General features: G+C 37.1%; 1 protein-coding gene across 4 annotated transcripts in view; it reads left to right on the forward strand.

The window, feature by feature from the left end:
* Window positions 1–24,246, forward strand: part of SPECC1L (sperm antigen with calponin homology and coiled-coil domains 1 like) — a 102,397-nt gene that overhangs the window by 69,323 nt on the left and 8,828 nt on the right. For all 4 annotated transcript variants that reach the window (XM_054006057.1, XM_054006058.1, XM_054006059.1 and 1 more), the window contains 3 exons: window positions 1,234–1,336; window positions 22,002–22,118; window positions 23,882–23,941. In XM_054006057.1, the coding sequence (XP_053862032.1) occupies window positions 1,234–1,336; window positions 22,002–22,118; window positions 23,882–23,941 (280 nt within the window). The remainder of the gene's footprint in view (window positions 1–1,233; window positions 1,337–22,001; window positions 22,119–23,881; window positions 23,942–24,246) is intronic.

The raw sequence follows: 24,246 nt of genomic DNA on the forward strand, positions 1-24,246 counted from the left end.
AGATATATCACATCCACCGTTTTTCCCATATTCACAGAGCCAGTTATCTCATCATAGAAGGCAAAGAGGTTCGTCAGGCATGACTTGCCCTTGGTGAATCCATGTTGACTGTTCCTGATCACCTTCCTCTCCTCCAAGTGCTTCAAGATGGATTTCTTGAGGACCTGCTCTGTGATTTTTCTACCTAGCCCTTTTAGTTGCATAAGAAACCCTTTATTACAGAAAGACTTACTGCAACTACAGAAATGTTAATTTCAGTAATAATACTATGAATGTAGCAGTTTTTATTTTGAGCAAAGTGATTTTTAGTCTAATAAAACTGATATTTATAATTCAAAATTGTTATGAAAACATACCAGCCCAGGAACACTTTTCTCTCCTGATCTTTATCGTAAGGAAAAAATTAATATTTCCTTTCCCCCCAAAAAACCCTCCCTCCCTCTCTCTGGGTGAATGGGCAAACTCAATTTTTCAAGGCTTTCAGTATCCTTATTTGTCTTATTAATAAATATACCAAAAATTATGCATTACTTATGGATACTTATGGGCCTATATGTATAATAGCGCTTATTGGGAATTGGACACCATTCCATTATAAGTAAGGTAAATAATAAAGATTGTTTGCATATAAAGTAGACCAGTGAGCATGTCCTTCCTACTGAAAGGTCCAGATCTTGGGACAAACAGTCTGTTAGCAATAACTGAGTGCTATTCATATTCAAATTTCTTGCTGTTTCAAGGTTACATTCCTAATCAGCCATGAGATGCAAAAGAGATACCATCAGTTTGTTTTAAAACACAAATTAAAGTTGTTTAAATTAGCTTATAGTTCAGGTGGGTTGTAGAGTAGTCTAGCAGGTTAGCTTAATATTATGAACTCTTAGAAAAAAATCTTGTTTGTATATACAGGTCTAGAAAGGAGGCTTTAATTTAAAATAAATTAATCCTAAAGTAAGTGGTAACTGACTAACACCAGTGGTGAAAACGCCAAAAGGTCTTAATACAGTCACAATCAGTGTTTTTGTCTGATCAATATGCACAGTGATTGCCAGTGGAACAATTGATTTGATCCCACTTAACAGAGAAAATTTTGCAGGCTTAACTGGGTATATTCCTCCTTCAGACAGCATTTTGAGCCTCATTCTTCTCACTGGGATGAGTACTCACTTTCCTAACAGTTATTGCAAAAAGTGGCATGATATCAAAACTTCACTGTTTTTCCTCTACTCTCAGGGAAGAAAGAAAAGACCCTTTATCTGCTCTTGCAAGAGAATATGGAGGTTCCAAAAGAAATGCCTTGCTGAAGTGGTGTCAGAAGAAAACCGAAGGATATCAGGTAACTGCAAAGTTGTTTAATACTGCACACTCTTAACTACAACACATGAAAATCTGCCAAAGGCACAAACCAGACTGCTCCACAGTTCACTGCATAGATCGCAATGAAACTGGCATGTGCTGTACTTTCTTACAGGAACACATGCTACAAGTCCTAACCTAACTAGCATGAATAGTTAATTAGTCACTTTTCAGCACAGTGCAAATGTTTTGTTTTGTTTTTTAGAGAGGCATCTGACCTTCCATTAAGGCACTTTTAAACAGCTATCATACATATTACACATTTGAAACTCAGATAAAGGAGTAATAATAATCCAGCTATTCAGAGGTCACTCTAGATTTTCATCTGACAAATACAGCTAATGTAACACTTTTGAGTTTAAAAGTAAATTATTAGTAAGTAAATAGTGAGGTTCTATGGGCTTGTCTACGCTTAAAATGCACTCTGCTATAGCTCTTCATTGTAGACATTACCTATGCCGATGGGAGAGGTTCTCCATTGCGGTAGGTGATCCACCTCCCTGAGAGGCAGTAGTTATTTCAACAGAAGAATTCTTCTGTCAATCTAGCACTGTTTACATGGGGACTTGGATCAGCTTAATAATGCCGCTTAGGGGTGGACTTTTCACACCCCTGACTGACATAGCTAAACCAACCTAATTTTCTAGTGTAGGATGGGCCTAGGTGAATCTTTCATTTAATATCACTGTTCACAGTGACAGATGTTGCTTATTTTTTGGAGATTGCATTGTTTCACATACACACTGTATTTGGTTTTCTACTGCATTTTCAGCTTTCTTTTCAATTAGTCCTAATGTTGTCAGAACCTGAAAGAACTAACAAGATAGTTCCCCACATTTCTCCTATGATTACATAATTTTTCAGAACAATAGAGGCTTCAGCAAATTGAACCAGGATGTTAAGAGTCTAGCCATGATGTATTTGTTTAGTTAATTGTATTGAAAGTGTTTTGAATTCCCAGCACAGGCCTCAGTTTAAACACTTCACTCTTTCAGTGACTTGAAATTCACAACACAGGAGGAAGCTGAAAGCCACGTAACAGGATGGTTGACCATCCATAGGAAAAGTCGTCTTTCAGTACAATAGAGAGTCTTGTGCTATAAACCCAAGGTGCCCCTCTCCCACTTCCTGTGGCACGTCTGTGATACCAAATTGTGCTATTTCTGAGTGTAAGTTTCTTTATGGAAATGGTCCTTCCTCCTCCCTTTTTTTAAAAGGCAGGATGTCAGATCTTTTTCTTTAAAGCCTGTAAGTCTAAATGGAAAAATATCTGAAGCTTGTTATCTCTAAATGAAAGATGCATCTGACAGCTTCCTTAATTTATCAGGACAAAGTTATAAAGTACTCAAGACCTTTCCTTCTCTGGCTGTGCACACAGACAAGGCCATCCTCTTGTTCACATTGACTAGCTGCTTATAGTCAATCTACATAGACCCTTGTAACTACTAACAGAAGGAGGGAGGGATGACACCTCATGTACTTGCCCTGACAGCTATTACGTGACTCTCTGCATGTGCTGCTGCTGCAGGACTATATCATCTCATGTCTCTGAGCTATATAAGCCTCTTTCTGAAGGAGCCAGACTAGTACTATTGGAATATATTAAGTTAACTATCGCAGAAGAATGTATTTTGTTTAGACATCCACATTTATCATTTCTCTTTAAATTGTTGTACTGTATTAAATTTGTTTTTCAAGATCCCCCTGAAATTCAATTCTGGTGTACATGTGGGGTGTTGCTGCTATGCTTTTTGTAATGCTATAAATGTATCCTGAATTGTGCTCACTCTGAGTAGAGATTATCCAGACATCTCAGCCCCATTATCAATACCTTATAAGTATTAGGGTCTCTCTGGGAAACAAAACCTTAAACTTTTACACCACCACCCCTTATGGAGAAAAGACCATTACATAGTAACTTAAAGATAAATAATGGATGGAGAGAATAAAAATAGTCTTTAAAAAACCTCCTAAAGAATACTACTTTGAATATTAGGACTGTAATATTAGCCCCACTTCTGAGCAAAAATTCCTTTCCCTCTATTGGTTCTGTTTGTTTTTTGTCCCTAAAGAAAACCCCAGCCTGATTTCACATCTTCTAAAAAGGGGGTATTATCAAGTATTTACAAGAATTTTTTGTAAAGTTGTGTCAGTTAGTGGGAGACTTTTAATAACAAGCCTAACCAAAAAAAAAAAAAAAAAAAAAAAAAATTGGGAGGGATTTGAAAGGTGGGGGGGTAATAAAGCACAGAAATCAGTACAGCCATACGTCTATCCAAAAAAGGTAAAAAATTGTATTTAGGAAGGAGAAGCTCTGGATGTCCTGAAAAAATGTAAAATGAATAGCACATACACTGCTACCTCAATATAACGCCACCCGATATAACACGAATCTGGATATAATGCGGTAAAGCAGTGCTCCGGATGGGCAGGGCTGCGCAGTCCGGTGGATCAAAGCAAGTTCAATATAACATGGTTTCACCTATAACGTGGTAAGATTTTTTGGCTCCTGAGGACAACGTTCTATCGAGGTAGATGTGTATAAAGAGGGGATGTTCTAGTGAAGCCAAACAGCAAATGAGGCATTGACTTAGGGTGCGTGCTTCCACAGGAACATGAGGATCATCAGTTTATTTTCCTGATTCTCCCATCTATAATATAAAAAATGTATATTCTACATCAGGAATTTCCAGATTTGTCCAGAGACTGATAATTTTGTCAAGGATACAGATCCCAGAAGTTTATAACCCCCAGGTTGAAGAGGGGGGGGGACTCTTAATTAGGTGTTCAGAAATGTTAATCACTGTCTAGCATAATTAAAGTTGAAACAATTTTCAGTAACACATATACTCTAGATTAAAAGAATAAAACTTTCAAATATGATCCAATTTAGCTTCTAAATTGTGCTGAAGGTTTTAAACCATGATTTATAATGAAACAAAAACCTGTCTAGATCTCTTATCATGCTGTATAATTATTATTGCTTTCATCCTAACTGCATTATCTCAGTTTATAAGATTCCTTATTGCAGTGTCAAAGATCATGGTAGCACAGTATAATTAAACCAGACCATACTTTATCTGAAAACTGCTGCTGTTTCTGATTATGATGGAAAAATTAGAATGTTAGGCATAGTCTCTTCTGATTTAATTTTCATTTGTGTTGAATTAGTTATTGTGACAATGTAAAAGAGGGACTTTTAGTTCTTTTGTGTTCAATTAAAAGCATTAGCATAAGAGTAAAAGTGATTATTCAGACCCTATAAATCTGCATTTTCTTATTCTGTCACTGCTAACTTTAGGAGAGGTTTGTTCAGTCCAGCATCATAATGGTCAACAAAAATCTGCTTCTCCAATCTCATTCTTGCACCTTTTATACTTTTTCCCCTTTGAAACAGGTATAGTTTCTTCTATTAAATAAATATGGGCCAGAGCCCTCCAGGTTGTTAAGTTGATTGCCTGTAACTAGAGCAGGTATTGAAAGGGGATGTGTGTGTAAATATATAAATAAAGTAACTGCAGCTGCTCACGTTTGGTAGAAGCATAGATCCTGGCATAATTGTTGGGCATTTTTTGTTTTGGAAATATTTTATCTGTGAAGCCCCTGGGATGATTTGTCCCAGTAGAAGTGGAGAATGGTTGAGTTTGTGTATCTATAAACTGATGAACTAGACAAACTTAACCAGAAAAAAATAGCCAGATCCAGTCTTTATATTATTTTTTTATTTAAAGTGCCCATACAAAGGGTTCTAAGTACCCTGCCAATTACAAAAACAAAATCCAATGCAATCAGCTCGTCCTTTGTACCAAGCAGCAGCACATGGTCAAATACTAAAACCCTCACAGATCACTCTTCACATCCGTTCACCTCCCTCTCTTCAAAGGCCAGATGAAAGAACTAACCCCTGCAATATGCCCTGAAAGTATTCATAGAAAACAGGTTGGGCTGTTTCGTACCAGGGCAGGAGGATGTTCGAGTCCTGTGACTCTTACGGCGAATGTCTTACTAATATAGTTCCATTCTCGGAGTACAAAGAGTGGAGGAGAACTTTTTTGCCACTATGAAATTATTTTTGAGACTTTTAAAAAACATTTGTACTATCTGAGTAGAAGGTGGTAGAAACTTGCAGTTTGGTGGGATATAGTTTCTCATTTGCAGAGGTGCCTTTCTAATTTCAACCAAATCATAATAAATGTTCACAATAGAATAAAATGGTTTAAAAAACTTGTACATGCTGACACACTGTTTTGTGCCAGGAAGCGCATCATACTCCTATCTAGCAAGTAATTCCACATAATGGATTTTTAATTTGTCTTAAATAAAAACACTGTAGAAAGTGATTCATAGAAACTGTTAAAAGAACTTTTAGGGATCGAAAGGAAACACTCAAGTCAGGAAATGCCAATGTAAGATTGCCCTTCCAGTTTTAACTCTGCCTCTTTGTCAGTACAGTGTTAGTTTTTGGTAGGATCACATACTATTTTATCCACGGTACCTCTGTTTCATTCATTGTGCAGGTTGAGTAGTGTGCAGTAATGATGGAAGGAGTGACACATTGAACAGAATAAAAACCATAACTGAACAGCTCTTATTCACTAAATCTTTTTTTTTTGCCAATAAAATTTGAATCCATTTCTTACTGTCAGTTTATGTTTTTGGAGATGAAAGAATTTACCTCCAGAAACATCATACAAAAAGTGGCAACCACTAGATCCCTGCAAGTGTGCTGCTGGAGGGAGTCCTCTTTAAGATGAGATGTAAAAACCGATGACTTGGCCATTTGCTGTCACTCTAGAGTCTATATCACTTTAGCAAGTACCATTTACATGAAAATTCCAGCTCTGATAAATGCATTTTGTTTATCCATAGTTCCCCCATCAGTTTCAATTAGAAGAAATTTTTTTCCGTTTGCAATGTTTTTAGTGGTTCACAGTTTACCCCAGAGCTGGCAGAAGTGATCAATAGAAGTGATATCAGTGTATGGTTCGGGATGTTTCTTCTCATATGATCAGTAAAATACTTAATTGTTACACTTAAATCTTCATAAGTAGGTCTCAGAGTTAAGTCCTGTGGAGGAATGGGGCATTTTACAGCTCTCAGACCTGTTGTTCCAGGCTGCCTAAAGATTTTGGAAGACCATGTTCCATCTTACAATTTATTCACATTTAAAGTTTTTTCTTCAATTTTAAGGGCTAGAAATTGAATCTTTTTAATGAAAGCCTAGATTCTGGAGCACAGTTCTGGAGTGGATCTCTGACCTCAGAATACATGGAGCCTTGATAGCACACTTGTTAGCCAGTTAAATGTCCAGATACTGAATGTGATCTTAATGTCTAATTCGGCCAAATAAGATAACGAAGGATAGCAGATGAGGTATGCAAGTCCAGAGGTATCTGTAAGGAGGTCAACAATTACAGTGTGTGCAGTGCGCATAAGTTAATGTTACAATGAAGGCTTTAACTTCTAGCTTCCTTGACTGTTGTTTTTAAAAGCATAAATATTTATTAACATAATTGTATGTGGAAACTAGATACAAACTCTGTAATCCAGAAAGAGATTATAAACAACTTTAAACACAAAAAACTACATGGTCAGCGCTCCACGGTATCTTGGGCCTTGTGTACATATGTCCCTGTCGCTATTAGCTTCTAAGGTACAGAAAATAATTAAGAATGTATGGATTCTTCAGTATTACTCTGTCACCAAAGCATCTCAGATGCAGGCAGAAGATGGCAGTCATTAACATTCCTTTATTTCCATTTTAGAAAAATAGCAATAGAAAAAGGCATACAAGTTTTCCCTCTAACTTCTATGACCCACATGTAAGAAGAAAGAAGAAAACAACATGTGCTTTCTCATCAAGATACTGTCTGTCTAGGTCAGATGTTAGGACTCACAAGTAGAATTAACAATAAAGTTTCTTGGATGTTACAATGGAGTGAGCAAACTGTTTCCTGTTTGAAAGGAATTCCTTTTCATGCTTAACATAGCAGCTTGTTAAAAAGCTTTCCCAGAATCTTCTTTCACAAGCTGTCTTGTGAATTTAGTGTTCTCCAAAATTTTTACAGCAAATTTCGTATCTATTCTCAGCAGGCTTATGTCTTTAAAACTCACTTCTCAGCTGGTCATTCTTTGACATTTTAAAGAGCATGCTGATTAGCATTTATTGCTGGTTCCTTTCTGCTATAGTTGAGAGAGGAGCTGTGCTCTTGTACCTGATTTGATGTATACCATACCAACTATTCCATCTCATAACTCCCATTAACTTTGATACAAGATAGTGCTTTCAATAATGTGGCATTATGCAGCTCAGCAAAAAAAAATAAACAAAGGGATATTCTTTCTGATTGTATATCTAGTTCTTACTACTACACGTAGCAAGTACCCCATCTAGACAAGCAAACAAATTTTAATTTTTAGGCTCCATGAGTATCAGTATTTATTAATATTGACATATATTACTCAAGGATCAGAGGGGTAGCCGTGTTAGTCTGGATCTGTAAAAGCAGCAAAGAGTCCTGTGGCACCTTATAGACTAACCGACGTATTGGAGCATGAGCTTTCGTGGGTGAATACCCACTTTGTCGGATACATCAATACATCCGACGAAGTGGGTATTCACTCACGAAAGCTCATGCTCCAATACGTCGGTTAGTCTATAAGGTGCCACAGGACTCTTTGCTGCTTTTACATATATTACTGTAAGTATGCACACAAGTGATTTAAATGCATATTCTCTTCCAAGAACTTTACTTAAATAACAAACATAAACCCAGGAAAGCAGTTAGTTCTATATTCAAACAGGACACCCAGATTATATTTAATTTGCCCCAGTACAGACACCTACTGTCTTCCCTTCTTTGCCTGTAGAGTTTCAAAAGATGTACAGGTCTGTCGCATCTTACGCGCATTTAACATGCGCAATTTCAGCTTTACGCAGTCGGCAAAAACAAAAGAGAAAAATAACAAATTTAATACTGTACCTGTAGTGCGGGCGATTCCGCCCGCCATTGAACTCGATGTAATTTTGACTATACGCGGTTTTTGCTTTACACGCTAACCGCGGAACGGAACCCCTGCGTAAGATGAGACAGACCTGTATTCCGTAATTATTAAATGTATTATCTTTCTGTGTGAGAGTTTGGCCCCAAGCGTGCTGCTTTGCCACACTAACCTTTCATCTTTTTTTGTTAATGTTCTAAATCCGTGACACATGAAATTTGTTTATAGTAATATTAATTCTGTGTACTGACAATTGGATAATTGCCCGCAAAATGATGTTGGGTGCCATGAGAACCTTACAGGTTTGGGCTCTTAATAGGGTTTTGGGAATGATTGCCTCAGTATGCTATTCGTCTAATCAGGACACTGTAAAATTCTTCTCTGTGTATTGTGTGGACTGTAAAAAAAGGCTGCAGAGCAACTTGATCACTGTGCTATTCAGATTAAGGCATTCTAGGTTTTGTGGTCCGTGGTAAAATGAAGATGTGGCTAGAGAAGATACCCTAAGATTCTGACTCAGGGGACTACTGCAGGGGCAGAGTTGAAATAGTTTTGTGTCTGGTATGACACCTAGAACACTGTGCATTAGAAACATGATGAAGTGGGGAGTATAATTTAGTTGGGTTTATTTTTAAAATCTGTGTACAAGGGAAGTCTTTGGAACACTAAACTATAATGTAAAATAGGGAAGAATGAAATGGGCAAAATTCTCTGTCAACATAAGGCTTTATTCAAATAAAAATATTTTAGGGTTTCACATAACTTTCCTTGGTCCTGGCTGGCTGAGTCATCAAAGTATTCAGACTGCCAAAACTCCACTCTCTGCATTTCCACTTACGATGTTCTAATCAAAAACTTCCGAAAAAAGAGACTACTCCTAATGGGTCTTGTCTCACCCAACTGGAGTGTAATGAGTCTTCGGCATGAAAAGAAACACCAGTGGGGTAGTTAATATTGTAATAGGGAAAGATAAGACAAGCAATGGCTCTGACTTGGAATTTGCCTTCTTTCAGACTGCCTATCTGCTGCTTACTTTCATGGCAGATGGGAATAAGGTGATAACTGGGACTGCTCTGGATCCCAACAGTAATTTCCAGAAATGTTTGTTTCTGCTCCCCCTAATGTCTGCTTTTATGTAGGGATTGGGAGCCAACCACTCCCAACCGAGTAGAGATTGGATAACAGTTTGCATTAACTGCAGACTGTCACCCTTGCAGTATCCCAGTGCAAGACTGAACATGGAAAACAGACAAACTCAGGGACAGTTGTGAGGACTGACAGGCAAAAGAATCACATCAAGGTTTAGCAGCAGGCACTCCTGGCTGGAGTCTGAAATAAAAGGGTCTGGTGGTGATAGTTGAATCTGATCCCAGCAATGGAGGGAAGTGGTCCCAAGCATGAATAGCACCAGGTGGGAGAAGGGAGGAAGTTTTAGGGGTTGCAGCACCCAGGAGCCTAATGGATAATGTGCTGTTGGACCTGCAATGGGAACAGGTGGAAGCACAACTCAGAGGAATACAGGATTGATCAAGCTGTTGGTAAATGAAGTGTGGTGTCTTGCAGTCATTCTGGATGTGTCCGAGGAAGTTGGAAAATAAATCAAAAACCATAATGTACCTACCTGGTTGTTTGGTATTAAACATTGGTGAAAGGCCAAAAATTACTTCCTAACCTCTCTGGAAATTGTTTATGCTGTGAAGCATGAGATTGGATTTTCCCTTATTTTAACATATCTTGCAAAACTATATATGTTGGTCATAAAATTATTGAGCTCAGGTGGCATTGCTGGCTAATGTAGTAATGGGGTTTCTTAGCCTGTGCAGAGTTAGGTGTATACCACTGGCAAAACTGTCATTTTTAAAATGAATCCTTGATTTCCAGTGCCCGATCACCAGCTCCCACAATGTGGGCAAAGGGGAATTGGAGCCTTTGTCTTTTACTCATTCCCTTCCATCTCCTAAGTTAGGAGCCAAGTTCAGTTGTGTGTGGGAGTCTGGATGGTGCCTTGTCTCCCCTCGCCTATTTACACAGAGCTGGGTTCAGAAGACTAGCTGATGTGTAAGCATGTCCTCCCTCCTCTCCCCTTACCATACACACACACACACACACACACACACACACACACACAATCAAAGTATAGTTAGTATCTGTAGTCAAGTGAGACTGAAGACAGCTGTGGATATGTACTGAGGAAATAGTTTACCACGTTTCCTACTTGGTTTGTAACTTGCAGCTATGAACTGTGTTGGATCCCCATGGTTTTTAGCCGTGGAGCTAGCCAAAAAGAGGCTATCACTGGATAACCTACTTAACATCAGTCTTTCATAACTAATGCTATTCTGCTCCTTAGACGTTATACAAGATACTATTACTTTTAAGCATACATAGGGCCGAAGGAGAAATGTGAGTGAGACCAGTCGCTGATTGCCTTTGCTGCAAATTTTAGAATTAGCACTATGTTAATGTGGTATTTTGTACATGTAAGATGATGTAGTTTAAAAATAGTTCTGTTGTTCATTTAACCAGTAAAATGCATTTATCCACAGGTGACCACACATTTTGCTTTTCATTCTTGTCGAAACAGCTTCCTGTCTCTTTCTGTGTAAGTGTGCTGCAGAGCAATGTTTCGCTTCAGTCAGACTGCTGCTTTGCCTTGTACGGTTAAACAGGAATTTTGGCTCACAATGGAAATGCTTGAAATTTAATTACTTATGAGAACCGCAGACCCATTGATTGGAAGCTTTTCAAATGTGATGTGCTATAAAAACTGTTACCTGTTTGAAATATTAACTCATATTTTCTCACATGGCCCTGCCCCCAGTAAAGATTTTACAAAACCAGAACTTAAGTCTGTTCTTTCATCCCCATTTTATATATGCCTTCCACAGAAAGCCTGTTACAACATCCGTTTTTTTGAAGACTAATCCCTTTTAGTAGAGTTGATTTTTTTCATGAACAGTCTGTCTCAAATACTAGAGATGATTTCACATAACTACTAAATATTACTTAAACTACAATACAGTTGCTAATTCCTAAAATGCCAATAATACTCCTACAGATGCTCTCCCGTCTTTTTATGTAAATATACTCCAACCACCCTGACCCACTTTCCCTATAAAAAACATGCAGCTCTGAAAAGGCTTATTTCTCGATTGACAGCTTCCTTGAAACCAAGCTCTTTGTAGTTATTGCTTTAACTCTGTATGGTCTGAAACAGCATCCAGAAAAGTTCTGGATTGGATTTCAGTGGGAAAGACTCCTCTTAGTTTAGCCAGTGATACAAATCTACAACAAAGAGGAAGTTTTGTTGGAGGTCTTAAATTGACATCAATTCTGTTGTTGATTCCCTGAGGAATAGTTTAATGCGAGTTAAATAGAAGAAAGTGGAGCTTTAAAGTAGATTGAGTTCATCATAACGAAGATTCTCCAACAATGCTAGGTGAAGGTATTTGAAAAAAATTCGGCTGTCTTTAAATATGCCAGTTTTGTATTCGTGCTTCCTGAAAATATAATTGGATATGTTTTTGGGCATAGATTTTCATTCAAATGATAACTTGTCCCTTTTGTGGATGTTCAGTCAGCCCATCAGGCCATGCTGTACCTCCTGTTAATTAGATGTAATAAAAACCATCCATAACCTACAAAGCAGCTGGTAAACAGAAGCAGGTCCCCTTAATTGTTTCCTTCCATTGTGGCTTTTTTCCCTTTCCATTTGGCTTTTCTGGCTCTGTTAACGTTCTTGAAAGATGGATTTGTTTTCTATGTGCTATTTAAGAGAAGCTGGGACTGACAGGAATGGTTTAGAGAGATGGGGATTGCTCTGTATTTTTTCTGAACGTTGGTCTTACTCCTACATAAAGCTTTTGGAAACAGTCGCTTTCAGATTGACTTACACTTTGAACTTTCTCTGTAAAATAATGAAACATTCCTAAAAGATTCAAAGTTGTGTGTATTGAAGGGAAGCCCCCCTCCTAAAGTTCACACATCTGTGTGCAGATTTTTACCTACTGTTGATACAATTGACATTAAGTTTATTGTAACTACAATATTAAAGGGAAAAGTAGCTTTCTCCATTTTTTTCAGTTTTATTTGTGCTTCTGGTAGTCCTTTGCATGTAGTCAGTTTCCCCCTGTCTTTCGCATAGCAAGAAGGGACAGAAAAAGGCACTTGAAAGGAGAGGGAAAATATAATTATAAATCCATAAAAGTTTCCAGCGGGACTCAGACAGGTGTAGGATCTGAAACTAATTCTACCTTACATTTTGAAATTCACTAGATTTCAAATTGAGTGTTTCATCCCATGGAGAGCCAGAGCTAGTATAATATATTTCTCCTTCCCTTGATGAAAAAACATTTCATAATTAATCCCTGGTTTGGATTCTGGCACATTCAGTGATCTGGTTTGTGTGAAGTGAAGTTGGCTCTTTGTGTATTGGAATGAATAAGAGAAAGGTAGTGCATTTGACACCACTTTCATAATTTTTGGTTAACAATAGGGTCCCTCCTTTTGCCTCCACCTTAACCCTATAATTCTGTGATGTTTAGCACTAGAGGCTGTACAGTTATTGGACTAAAATAGTGTGTGTGCAATACACTTCCATTTGAGCAGCTTGTTACTAGTAGACTAGAAGCTAGTGGTTCCAATTAAAATGGAAATTTTTTTTCCTGAAATAAAACTACTTTTAGTATTGCATTTATAGACAAGAATAAGCAAAGGGTAAGTAATGTGCACTGTTTTTAAGACTAATATGAAGGTAAATATTGTGTCATATTCCATTAGGAATTCATTTTGTTATCAGAATAATTTTATATACTACAAACATTCTAGAAGGGATTAATGTTTCAGAAAAATATAAGAACAGCATGGCTGAAACAGGGCTGAGAGACTAGAAAACTTGTATGTTCCCAACTCTTAACAGTTGCTATTTGTGTTTTTAGATGAATTATTTAACTTATGCCTCAGTTTTTTTATCTGTAGAATGGGGATACTGCTTGTCCTCACAAAGGTGCAGAAGATTAATTAATATTGGCGCTCAGAAGATGAAAATAGTGCATGTGATAAATATTTATCTTAATATTTATATTTAAATAAATCACGTTTATATTTATTCTTTGGGAAACTATGGCATCAGAAGGCTTCTTCTATTTTAAACTTTATTATAGTGACAGTTTAATCAGCCAGAATTGGAGAATGCATGCATTGCTCTGGGTATATTTATAGTTACCAGAGAGCACATAGAGGCAATAAAAATTAAGGCAAAAAAATCTGTCCATAAATCTTAATTGTGGCTTCATAAATGATTATTGGCGTCTTGCCCAATGTACATAAAAATAATGCATTGTCTCTCTTCAAATTAACCTGGTGCTTTTGTAAATATATAAAGACCAGGTGTGTGCATTTAGTTGCCCTTGAAACCAGTGAAAAATATTGATTTTTTTCTATTTAAGGTTTCATTTTTATTCAGTTGATTCATATTCACAGGAAAATATAGCATGCAACTTGTAGAAAACACTGATAACAGCAGTTTCAACTCAAGTAATAGAAATAGGATCTGGATCCTGTTTCTTTTAATAGTCAGTCATATGACACTTCTCAAGAATATTTATTTTCTGATTTATTCAAATCTGCTTATCTGATAACCTTAAAACATATTAACAAAAATTAAAACAAATTCTATCCTCACCAAAATAATTCCCTACAATCCCCATGCATCGCAGTCTCTCAAAACCCCAAATAAATAGGAGAACTTTGCCGGGTAATCTGAAGGTAATCAGACTTGGTCTCTGATGGGCCATTTGGGGTAGTATATTCTGAGGGCTTTGCTCTTTTAGAACTTAGCTGTTTCTAGTTACTTTTTGTGTCAGGATTTCTTGGTTGGGATTCAGAATGGCGGTGACCCATTTATAGTTTAAGACCCATCAGAGAGTTGCATTTTGGAGTGTTCTGGAGAGAGAGAGAGAGCAGCTGCATTGCACCCATAACTGATTCGCAGAACTGAGATTTATCACGGTTCACGACAGGGAGACAGCCAGGAGGGAAACAGGCATCTGCATTCTGCACTGGTTTACGTTTCTCAGTGTTTTTTCAAAAACAGCCTCATGTAAAGGTGCACTGATTTGAGGTCACAAAGACACTACACACAGATCGAAAGAAGGTGCTCGTGGCTACTTACGCAATCTTGCACTCCAGAAATTATCAGTGATTTAGATGCAATCCCATATTGTGGAACTAACGTACCTAGTCATAGGGTCAGACATCACCCCTGCTGCCCTCTCCAAATTGTCCCCCTATCAGTATCATTTCAGTTTTGTAGTACTGATCATCAACCAACTTGAACTCAGTTGAGCTCCAACTTCTGGCAAGCACTGGGAGAGTCAAGAGACCTTTCGTGTGGATGTAACAAAAGGCTGTGTCATTTGCATACTTGGCATGGCAGCCAGAATTGTAGCGTCGGAAGGGTGGAGTTGATTTAAATCACTAGTCAGAAAGACTCGATTTAATCATGGTTTTCTACATAAAAGTGCATTCTTGTTGGTTGTTATAACCTTAATACATATTCTTCACAACTCAGAGATAGATGTAGGTTTCATTTTGAGAAGGTACACACTCTACATTTTTAAACAGTGATTTATTTTTAAAACTTTTCAGATTCATTTTCTGATATAGCTGTAAAACTAATGATTGTTTGGTTATTTCATTTACCAAAGGTAATTGAAGCAGATATTTATGAAGTCATTGGGAGGTGAGCTATCTCCAATTCAACAGGTTAATCATTAGTATTTGGAGGATTTTCTTGCCATGCTGTATTAGGAGGAGAACATCACCAGACAGACATTGAAATTGTTTTATTTAACTAAAACAACAACATTAAGTATTCTGGATCTTTTTCTTCAACAGCAAACATATAATATTTTAACAAAACAAGCGTATATCCCTCGCTTCTTACATTTATCTCCAGACTTCTTCTCCTTGTCCAGATCTATTCCGCCCCCAACAATCTTCTATTCATTGAACTTTTTGAAACTTTGCACTTTTAGAGATGTAAGGGATTGACTCTGTGTACACAAATTTGCAGAGGGGGAACAATAGGGTTGAGGTCTGTTATTTCTCACCTCTTATTTATTTATTTATTTATTTATTTAAAAACACTTTTGTTATTAACAAGCATGTTACCTCTGAAGACACAAATCCACAGTTTGAGAACTGCAAAACTAAGCATCTCTGATGGTATTTTCTAGACTGAGCACTGAGTCCCATTGGGTAGATACCATCTACCACAATCGGAGTTCAGTAGTATGTGATTGTTGAGAGATCTTTTTAAAAAAAAAAAAAAAAAGTGTGGACAACTGACCGTCATCCATTTCTAGAAGACAATTTTCAGAAGGTGAGACAGACATAGTTTTCTTTCCATATTCAGGCCTAAACTCAGATTGAAAAGGAAGTCTAAGAAGTCAAGAGAATTTCAGAAAAGAGTTGCCTCTTCACAAACAATACATATATTTTCCCCAAAAAACAGTGTGAGACAGGGAAATGTGTGCTTGGGAAGACTGGGGTGCTGATTTGGAGGGGAGGCTAGTTACATAGTCAATATTCATAACTTCATATACAAAAACGATACATGCGTACAACATGCAAAACAAATAGAATAATCATATTCAGCAAAGCAGTTCAGCAAAAAAAAAAATTTTCCAATGACACCTCACATGACTTATCTTGCATAAAATCATAATTATGTCATCATATCATAATTATGTCATAATCATATCATAATAATATCACTGAAGAATGAGGTGCAGTGTCACAGTGGTGGTAAGATTTTTTTTTTCTTCAAAATCTGATGTTGTGAGCACGTTCATCATGTAAATTTAATCTTTTCATTGATCTGTTTTCATGAGTCACTATTTGGTTATTGGGGAGCTAGTTCAATTTGTTCTGCTTGAAAAGAAGAAGCTTTAACAAAGAAAACAATTGCGTTTTCTTTTTGGCTGACACCTTTCTCTGAGTAACATTAGGAAACTTCTTTCAGCTGTGCAACCAAAAGTACAGATCTGTGTTTTGTTATACACCTTTTGGCACATATTGGAACATGGGCATTGCGATACTAAATCAGACCTGAGGTTCATCTAGTCCAATATCCTATCTCTGGTGGTAGCCAGCATATCAGAGGAAGGTATAGGAACCCCACAGCAGGCAGATGTGGGATAATCTAACCCTCCAGCCCACCTCCTCCAGTGCCTACATATTAAGTCACATCCTAATCTCTAATAGTTACAGTGGTTTAAGATCTGAAGCATGAGGTTTAATATTCCTTCCAAAACTTTTGTTTTGGAATTATAATTCTGGATGATATTGTTATCCAGGTAGTCCCTGTCAATTTTATGAATGTACTGCTGGCCAGGTCCTGGATCAAAAGTTAAGGATACCCCCAAAGAAGAGGATCTATAGTTACATTTCCTTTGAGCATATTATAGATCAGTTGTTTCTCCAGAAATCATTTTGAGGGTGCAATTTCCCAAGGTCACTATTCCTACTTTCCATTTGTTTAAGTGTACTTGGTGTGCAGTAGAAATATAGGGGAGATAAGAAAAGCTTTATTTTTTTAGAGAGACTTTGTCAATAAGTATGCCTCACTGTGTTCTAAGGTAATATGTCTCACTGGTAGTTTTTAAACTTTCCCTGTTAACAAATAGTATCATGGTCACTTCTTCAATTGGCGAAATAAGATTCAATTCCTGTTGGTAAGCAATGAGACTTCATTTAGAATACAACCTCTGTATTAGTGAGTTAGCCAGCAGAACTCTTCCTTCTGTAATAATTTAGCTTTATTTAGGGGGGAAAAAACAAACATAAACCCCCCCAATTTAAGTCATAACGTTCAGGGGAGAGTCTTCGTATCCTATGGAAAAAACAAGAGCAAAGTTAATATATTGACTACTTCTCAGAGTAGTATTTTTGAAATAAGCCTGTTGCAAAGGGATATGACTATATAACCATATGTAACCATTATAAGCAAAGTGTGACTCCTCGTATATTTGACTTTTCAAATCTCTTTACAGAGAATTAAAATGGTCTGTTTGTTGGACTTAACGATATATCTGAACACTTTCCTGAAAGCAGTCCAAAAAGGAATCGCTATTATATATAAACGTTGACACTTTTTTTGCTTCTTTTAATGCTTTTACTCTAAACCAATAAGCTAATTTATTAGCAATAATGAGTGACTAGAATTTTCATGGTCTGATGTACACCCATATTATATTAATGTTTAGTTAAGTCATAGAAGATAGAGTTCAGTGTGGTTTTGGATTGTCCATTCCCCTTCCAACACTTGAAATAATACCTAAGATACACTCATCTGTTGTTAAACTGATATTACTCTTGGTCTTTATTTAAAAAAAAAAAAAAAAAAACATTTATCTTTTCATTTGTCTATCAGAAACACTGCCCAAGAGACGGTTTCCCCCAATAAAGGAATAAAAATCTGTCCTTAGTAGCAATAAAGATGAAATCCCCACCTCCATGTCAACCAGATCCTTTAGGTCCCTCTTGGGCTCCATGATGTAATTCCAGCCTTTGGGATCCCTGTTCACTCAAGTGAAGTGGTGAGCATGTGAGTTGTCAGTTTCTGCAAAATGTAAGTTTTCATTTAAAAATTGTGGCCTTTACAGCTGCAAAGAAAAGTTGTTGTTTTTTTCAAATAAAAACCAAATCCAAACTGATGCCTAAATGGACAGATATATCAACCAAACCCATTTGGCTGAGTGTACATACAAATGGCTGAATTTACTGCAATAACCACTTGAAGTGAACTTTAAAAGCAACTGGGAAGAGACTGCTTATCTGATTACCAGGCAACCTAATAGCAAAATGCTCACATTCTCTATATTTGAGCACTTTACAAAATAAGATAAGACCAGAGCACTTATTCAAAGCTGGTTTAATGAATCACAGTAAATGTTGAAGACTGTAGCAGGCTAACTTGTCTTATTTTTTTTACTGCTGTCATAAGCTACATAGTTATTTGGAACAGTCAGAGCTCCAACTTCAATACTAGGCTCTTGCAGCCAACTATTACTTATCTCAACTAACTATGAGCTTGTGCTTATTAGGGATATTGGTTGAATGTTGCCAAACAATATTAAGTGGCTACTTTTTCTGTAATTCGTTGCTAAGCGTCTCACTGGTTAGATAGAAATTCAGGACTACTCCATTCAGTGGTCTGGTTAAGTGAGGCATCCACAATGGCATTAATGGGGAAAAATGACACCCTGCAGTAAAAGGTGGGGGAGGGGAGAGGAATAAAGATATGTTCTTACACGAAGCATCAGCATTTGTTAATTCTTCGATTGTACGTAACTTTCATCTCCTCTTTGTATTGTACTTGTTTTTCTCAACGGTTGCCTCATAGACTTCACAAAAGGTGTGATTGGACCATTCTATGGCCAAGTCCAGGGTTAAAGAATTTTTAAAGCCATGTAATAGTTTGGCCTTATGCACACATGCCAGACCTTTTTTTGTCATCACTTGGTTTGGTGACCACCCTCTCCCCGAAAAAACCATGGCCCTTGGGGAGAGGTTTGAAGGATATTTATGCGTCTGGTCAGTCTTTTCTATTGTATTGTCTCTGTAGTTATGGGATGGGCACCTTTAGGGACTTTTATCAATTTTAAATGAATTATGGTAGCCAAACATGGTTATTTTGGGAGGATGGACAGGACTTACCGTTGCTTTCTGCTGACTATTTGGGGGGAGGAGGGGGGAATTAACATCAAGTAAACAGAACCACCAAGGGATATACAAGGGACTTTCACACACAAGTTAGAAGACCTCGACTTTGCAGATGACATCAGCTAGCTATCCTATAGTCAGATACATGCAAGCCAAAATAAATGATCTCCGGGTCTGTGCACAATTAGTACAGATGAAAATCAACAGTGAGAAAACTAAAACCGTGAGAATCAACACACAAGAAGCACCGATAACACTTTCTGGAACTGAAATAGAAGAGGTCTGATATTTCACGTAACTTGGCAGCATTGTAAATGCAGCAGATGGAACAGATGAAAATATTAAAGCCAGACTAGTGAAAGCCAGACACCCATTTGTAACAGTAAAGCTAATCTGGAGAAACAGAAACCTTACCCTCCCAAATTAAACTTTGAATATTTAATGCCATTGTAAACTTGGTCTTACTGGATGGTGCTGACACTTGGAGACTTATTAAAACATTGCTGTCTAAACTCCAACTGTTCATAAACAGCTGACTTAGACAAATCTTCAATAGCAGATGGCCAGAAAAAATCACAAACGAAGAAATCTGGAGGAGGACAAAACAGAAACTGATAGGACAGGTTATTATGGAATGAAAATGGAGGTGACTAGTACATACATGGAGGAAAGACCCAAACAACATAACAAGACAGGCATTAGACGGGAACCCCCAGAGCAAGAGGCAACAAGGTAGATCAAGCTTAACATGGAAATGAACAATAGAAGCAGAATAGAAAGCTATCAAAATGACATTGGAAGATGCCAAGACTGCAGCAGGAGACTGGCAAAGATGGAAGGCAGCAGTGAGGGTCCTTATGTTCTGGCATAAGAGAGAGAGAATTCATTTTAAAGCTAGGCTACTTAGAAGCATTTTGACGAGGAGAGCCCCTCCCTGTAGCTTTATCTGTGTTCTGTGCATAGATGTGATTGGGAAGGTGAGTTCTAGGGAGTGCATGTAACTTGGGGGGTTAGGGGGCTTGCGGGGCAGCAGGGCGATGGTCTCATAGAGCAGCTTAGAATAAATAGATGGCAAGGAATTTGTATTAGCTTTGACTGTGAGCTGTTTTGAAGTTTGGTGCTGTCTGTTGTATAAAATTTGCTTAATTTTTTTTTTGCTGAAATTGAAAGGACCCCTTCTTCCCTAATTCAAGTAGCGTTTAACTAGTTTTGACATCTCCTGAAAATAACCGGAATCAAATTAATTCAGTTGGATTCCAGCTTCCTGGTGGTTTGGGGGGCAAGGAGGGAGAGCTTTTTTTCCATTCTGTGTCTTGAGGAAGTTGAGACTATGTAAAGAACATATTCCCACAGCACTGAGGGGTTCAAACAAAGCTATTTCCGTTTGGAAGCAGGCTGCTGGATTGCAAAGCAAGGCACAGGCTACTGCCTGCAGGCATTGTGAGTCCAAGCACGTACACTTACATCACCATAGTTTGAACTTGTATTTTGTGGAGTTTGTGTAAAAAGAGCTGACACCGGGTAGGAAATGAAGATTTTGGGGGGGAGGGGTCAGTAGGGCACGGAGAAGCAGCATTTGTTACTTTGCATTTGTAATGCAAAATCTTCATTGGTTTGACAAGAAACTGTCTTGCATGATTTAAGTTGCATTGTCTTTAGTTTTTATCCTGTTTGGTATTGTACATTCTTTTCTGATCGAGATTAAATAAGAGGGAGTGATTAGAATTAGCCTTTTGTGAAGAGGTGTGATTGGTATTACTGTTGTGAGGAAAAAGGTTGATTTATCTGCTGTTTCTTGGATTCTGTGACTGCAGATTTTCAGTTTTAGTGTAATATCAAATATAAAGCAATAGCAGAGCTGTCTAGTCCAGTTAAGGGAGGGGTTCATTTGAGATATAGAAGTTTACATTTCTTCATATAGGTCTCAAATGATAGGTCGGTAGATGCAGTTTCCAACTGGTTCTTAAATAAAAGAATCTAAACTCACTGCCATTCATTTGGGTGGCAGTAACCTCTTTACCATTATTTTCCTGACAGCAGCCAAGTGCACAGTGATTTAGAAAGGTCACTCAGGCATCTTGTTCCTAACTTCCTTTGGCAGAGGCCGTTGACTCTTTTCAACAACTTTGTGTACAAACTCTTGTGGAATAAAGGGAATTGTTTAATTGTTCCACTTAGCTCCTGATTGGGACAGAAAGATATGGGGTGTGTGGGATGGCGGAGTGCAGAAATAAGGATTTTACTTTTCAGTCTTACTCAAAGAACTGGTTCCTTGCCATGTTTCATGTCCGGGTATTCCAGTGGCTCATCTTTTGAACAAGAATTAGTATTGAGTTTGCATAATATTTTGTATCAGCTACCTCTAATGAAAATTATCACCTTATTTGGAAAGGAAATATCTGTGCTCATTGATTAGTCCTTTTGCGTAATTAGTAATACAGTAGAATATGAGAAAATCCGATCTTCCCATGCTTTGAAAACACATCATAGCAGCTTGGCATATTTTAAGAGTTCCAAAATGAGACCAGAAGTATGTATCTATAATTTGTTTCTGCTTGTGTCTTAACATGTTCTTCACTTAAACATTACTATCTAAAAGGAACACAAAAGCATTCGCTAATGTGTATCATGTATCTTTTGCGGATAAGAAGTCAAATTAATTTCCAGAACTAATCTGTCTTTCCTGTGCTGGTCTATTTCTCACCCTCAGTAGTGTTGGATTCTGATCTCTGACCATTTCAGCACTGAGGCTGAAGTAGTTTTCAATTGCATATCCATTTCTAAAGTGCTTTGGCATTCTTTTGGTAAAAGGTACAACATAAATAATATTATTTTTCTAATCACTTCAGTCAAATTCTAAAGCAGTATTAAATGGTAATCTACTATCATTTATAGACTCCTTTTTTCCCTTAAAGAATATTGACATCACAAACTTCAGCAGCAGTTGGAATGATGGGTTGGCCTTCTGTGCAGTCCTCCATACTTACCTCCCAGCTCACATTCCGTATCAAGAACTGAACAGCCAGGACAAGGTACAGTATTCTAATATCCAGTTTAGCCTATGCAAATTGAAAATATAGTTAAGCTTAAAAAAAAAAACTTAGGGCAGATAAAAAAATACATATAATGGATGGGCATGTAACAGGAGACACACAATTGGGATTAATTCCTTGCATTAAAATTTTAAAAGGGAGCATGACTATATTACTTAAATTAGGTAAGGGTGGTTATAAAATTAAAGTTTATCAATTATTTGAGGCCATTGGACAAACAAGAACTTGGGGACAAATGTAAGAAGACTTTAATGAGCGAACATAAATTTAAGGTGAGGAGATAACAAACAGTGGGTGGAAAGGGCTTTCAGTTGAGGTGATAGCATTCAGTAGTCTTTAACCAAAATGTTCCCTGTCATTTAATGTTAAAGGTATGAAATTCAGGAACTTGTGTGCTTTGGAGTAGTTTATTCCCTTTTTTGGGTGATAGGAGGATATTTTTTTTGTTGAACATGCTTCCATCCCATATTGCTCAGGGTGTTTATTGCTTTCCTCTAGAGCAAAATTTAAAATCAGTGTTTTAAAGGATAAAAAGTTAAAGATAAATTGGGAAAAAGAATAATCTCAATTTCTTCCAGTGTGTTGTAATTAGTACCCACAGAGACATCTTCCAGAGATGCATTGTTAATAATCTCCGTAACAAATGCAAAAAAAAATTCTTAACACACAGAGATAATGTATTACTTTTGCCATTTTTGTGGACAAATAACTAATTTTTTGCCTTAATGGATCCCCTGATTCTTATTGTTCAGTCCATTGGTATATATTAAATAATCATTGTTTCGTAATATCTTATGTTTTCCTTTTTTCTCTTTAAATATCCTCTTTACAGTCCTCTGTTTATTCTAAGACTTAGTGCTGCAGATTTTTACTTGTGTAGATCTATATTTTACTTGAAATTCAATTTAATGTTTATCACATATCCATATGGATATTAAAGTTATATCTTTGGTTTTACGTGAACACTAAGGCTGGTAAGAGCTAAGAGAAGAATCCTCCATGAGGTGCATTGGACATTGGCATAAAGATTTATTTCACATGGTATCTGTTACTACTCTGAGGAGTGCTACAGGATTACCTAGAATAGATTAATAAAGGTATATACTTCCCCTGAGTGCATCTCTACCACCTCTATAAAAGTGGCTACAAGGACCTCTTATCGATTACCATTGCCAATCTATTGTACTTTTATCAAATGAAGTTTTAAAAGTTATAGTTACCTCTTATTTGAACAGTTCCTCTAATGGTTGAAGTTTAGAATCTTATTAAACGTACTGTTTCCCAAACTTTGCTCAATAGTCACTTATTCTCCTTATTTGATAACATTTAATTTAAAATGCAATCCCTTTTAGCTGCATCTTTCCTACACATACAGATGTAAAAACATATCCCTCTCCAGAATTAACAAAATCCTTTCCCTACTTATCATTTGATGCTTTGGCTTTTGGGTCTTTTTGTATTTTATCTGTGGCAAATTATAGTCCCCAGTTATCACTGTCTGTTCTAGCATTGTTGAAAAATCTTTACCCCAATCCAGCAGGTAGTAAATACTTCCTACAGGCATTCAGGTATCCCTTGTACAGAATGATGCCTGAGACACATCTTTATAAATGTGGTTTAGTTATAAACCGTAGCTGAAGTCAATACAGGGTTTTATTAGAAATGTTTTCAAGCAGCAAGTCCGTTTACATTTTAAGTAGTTTTCCTTCTGTTTTCATATAAATGTTGCATTACATTTACAGAGAAGAAACTTCACTCTGGCCTTTCAGGCAGCTGAAAGTGTTGGCATCAAATCTACTCTGGTAAGTGTTAAGTTAAGTGGATAATGTCCTATTTATAAAATGCCTTTTATACCTTGCACCATGAAGTTCTGTGACAGAAAGATTACTGTGTTTTGGGCCTGAAGCAATACAATGAGGAAGGTTCATTTGCCCCAGAGTGATTTGAAAAATGGTTGTATATTTTGTATAAAGGCTACTTCTCCATACAAACATTACTGTTCTCCTGAATTTTTTTGTTGTATTTCTTGGCTTCTTCCTTGACAGGGCAGGTATTTTGTCTTGTGACAAACTATAGCATATAAAGAAACCATTTATATTCAGAACAA

The sequence above is a fragment of the Malaclemys terrapin genome, chromosome 16, assembly GCF_027887155.1.
Source record: "Malaclemys terrapin pileata isolate rMalTer1 chromosome 16, rMalTer1.hap1, whole genome shotgun sequence".
Taxonomy (NCBI): Eukaryota; Metazoa; Chordata; order Testudines; family Emydidae; genus Malaclemys; species Malaclemys terrapin.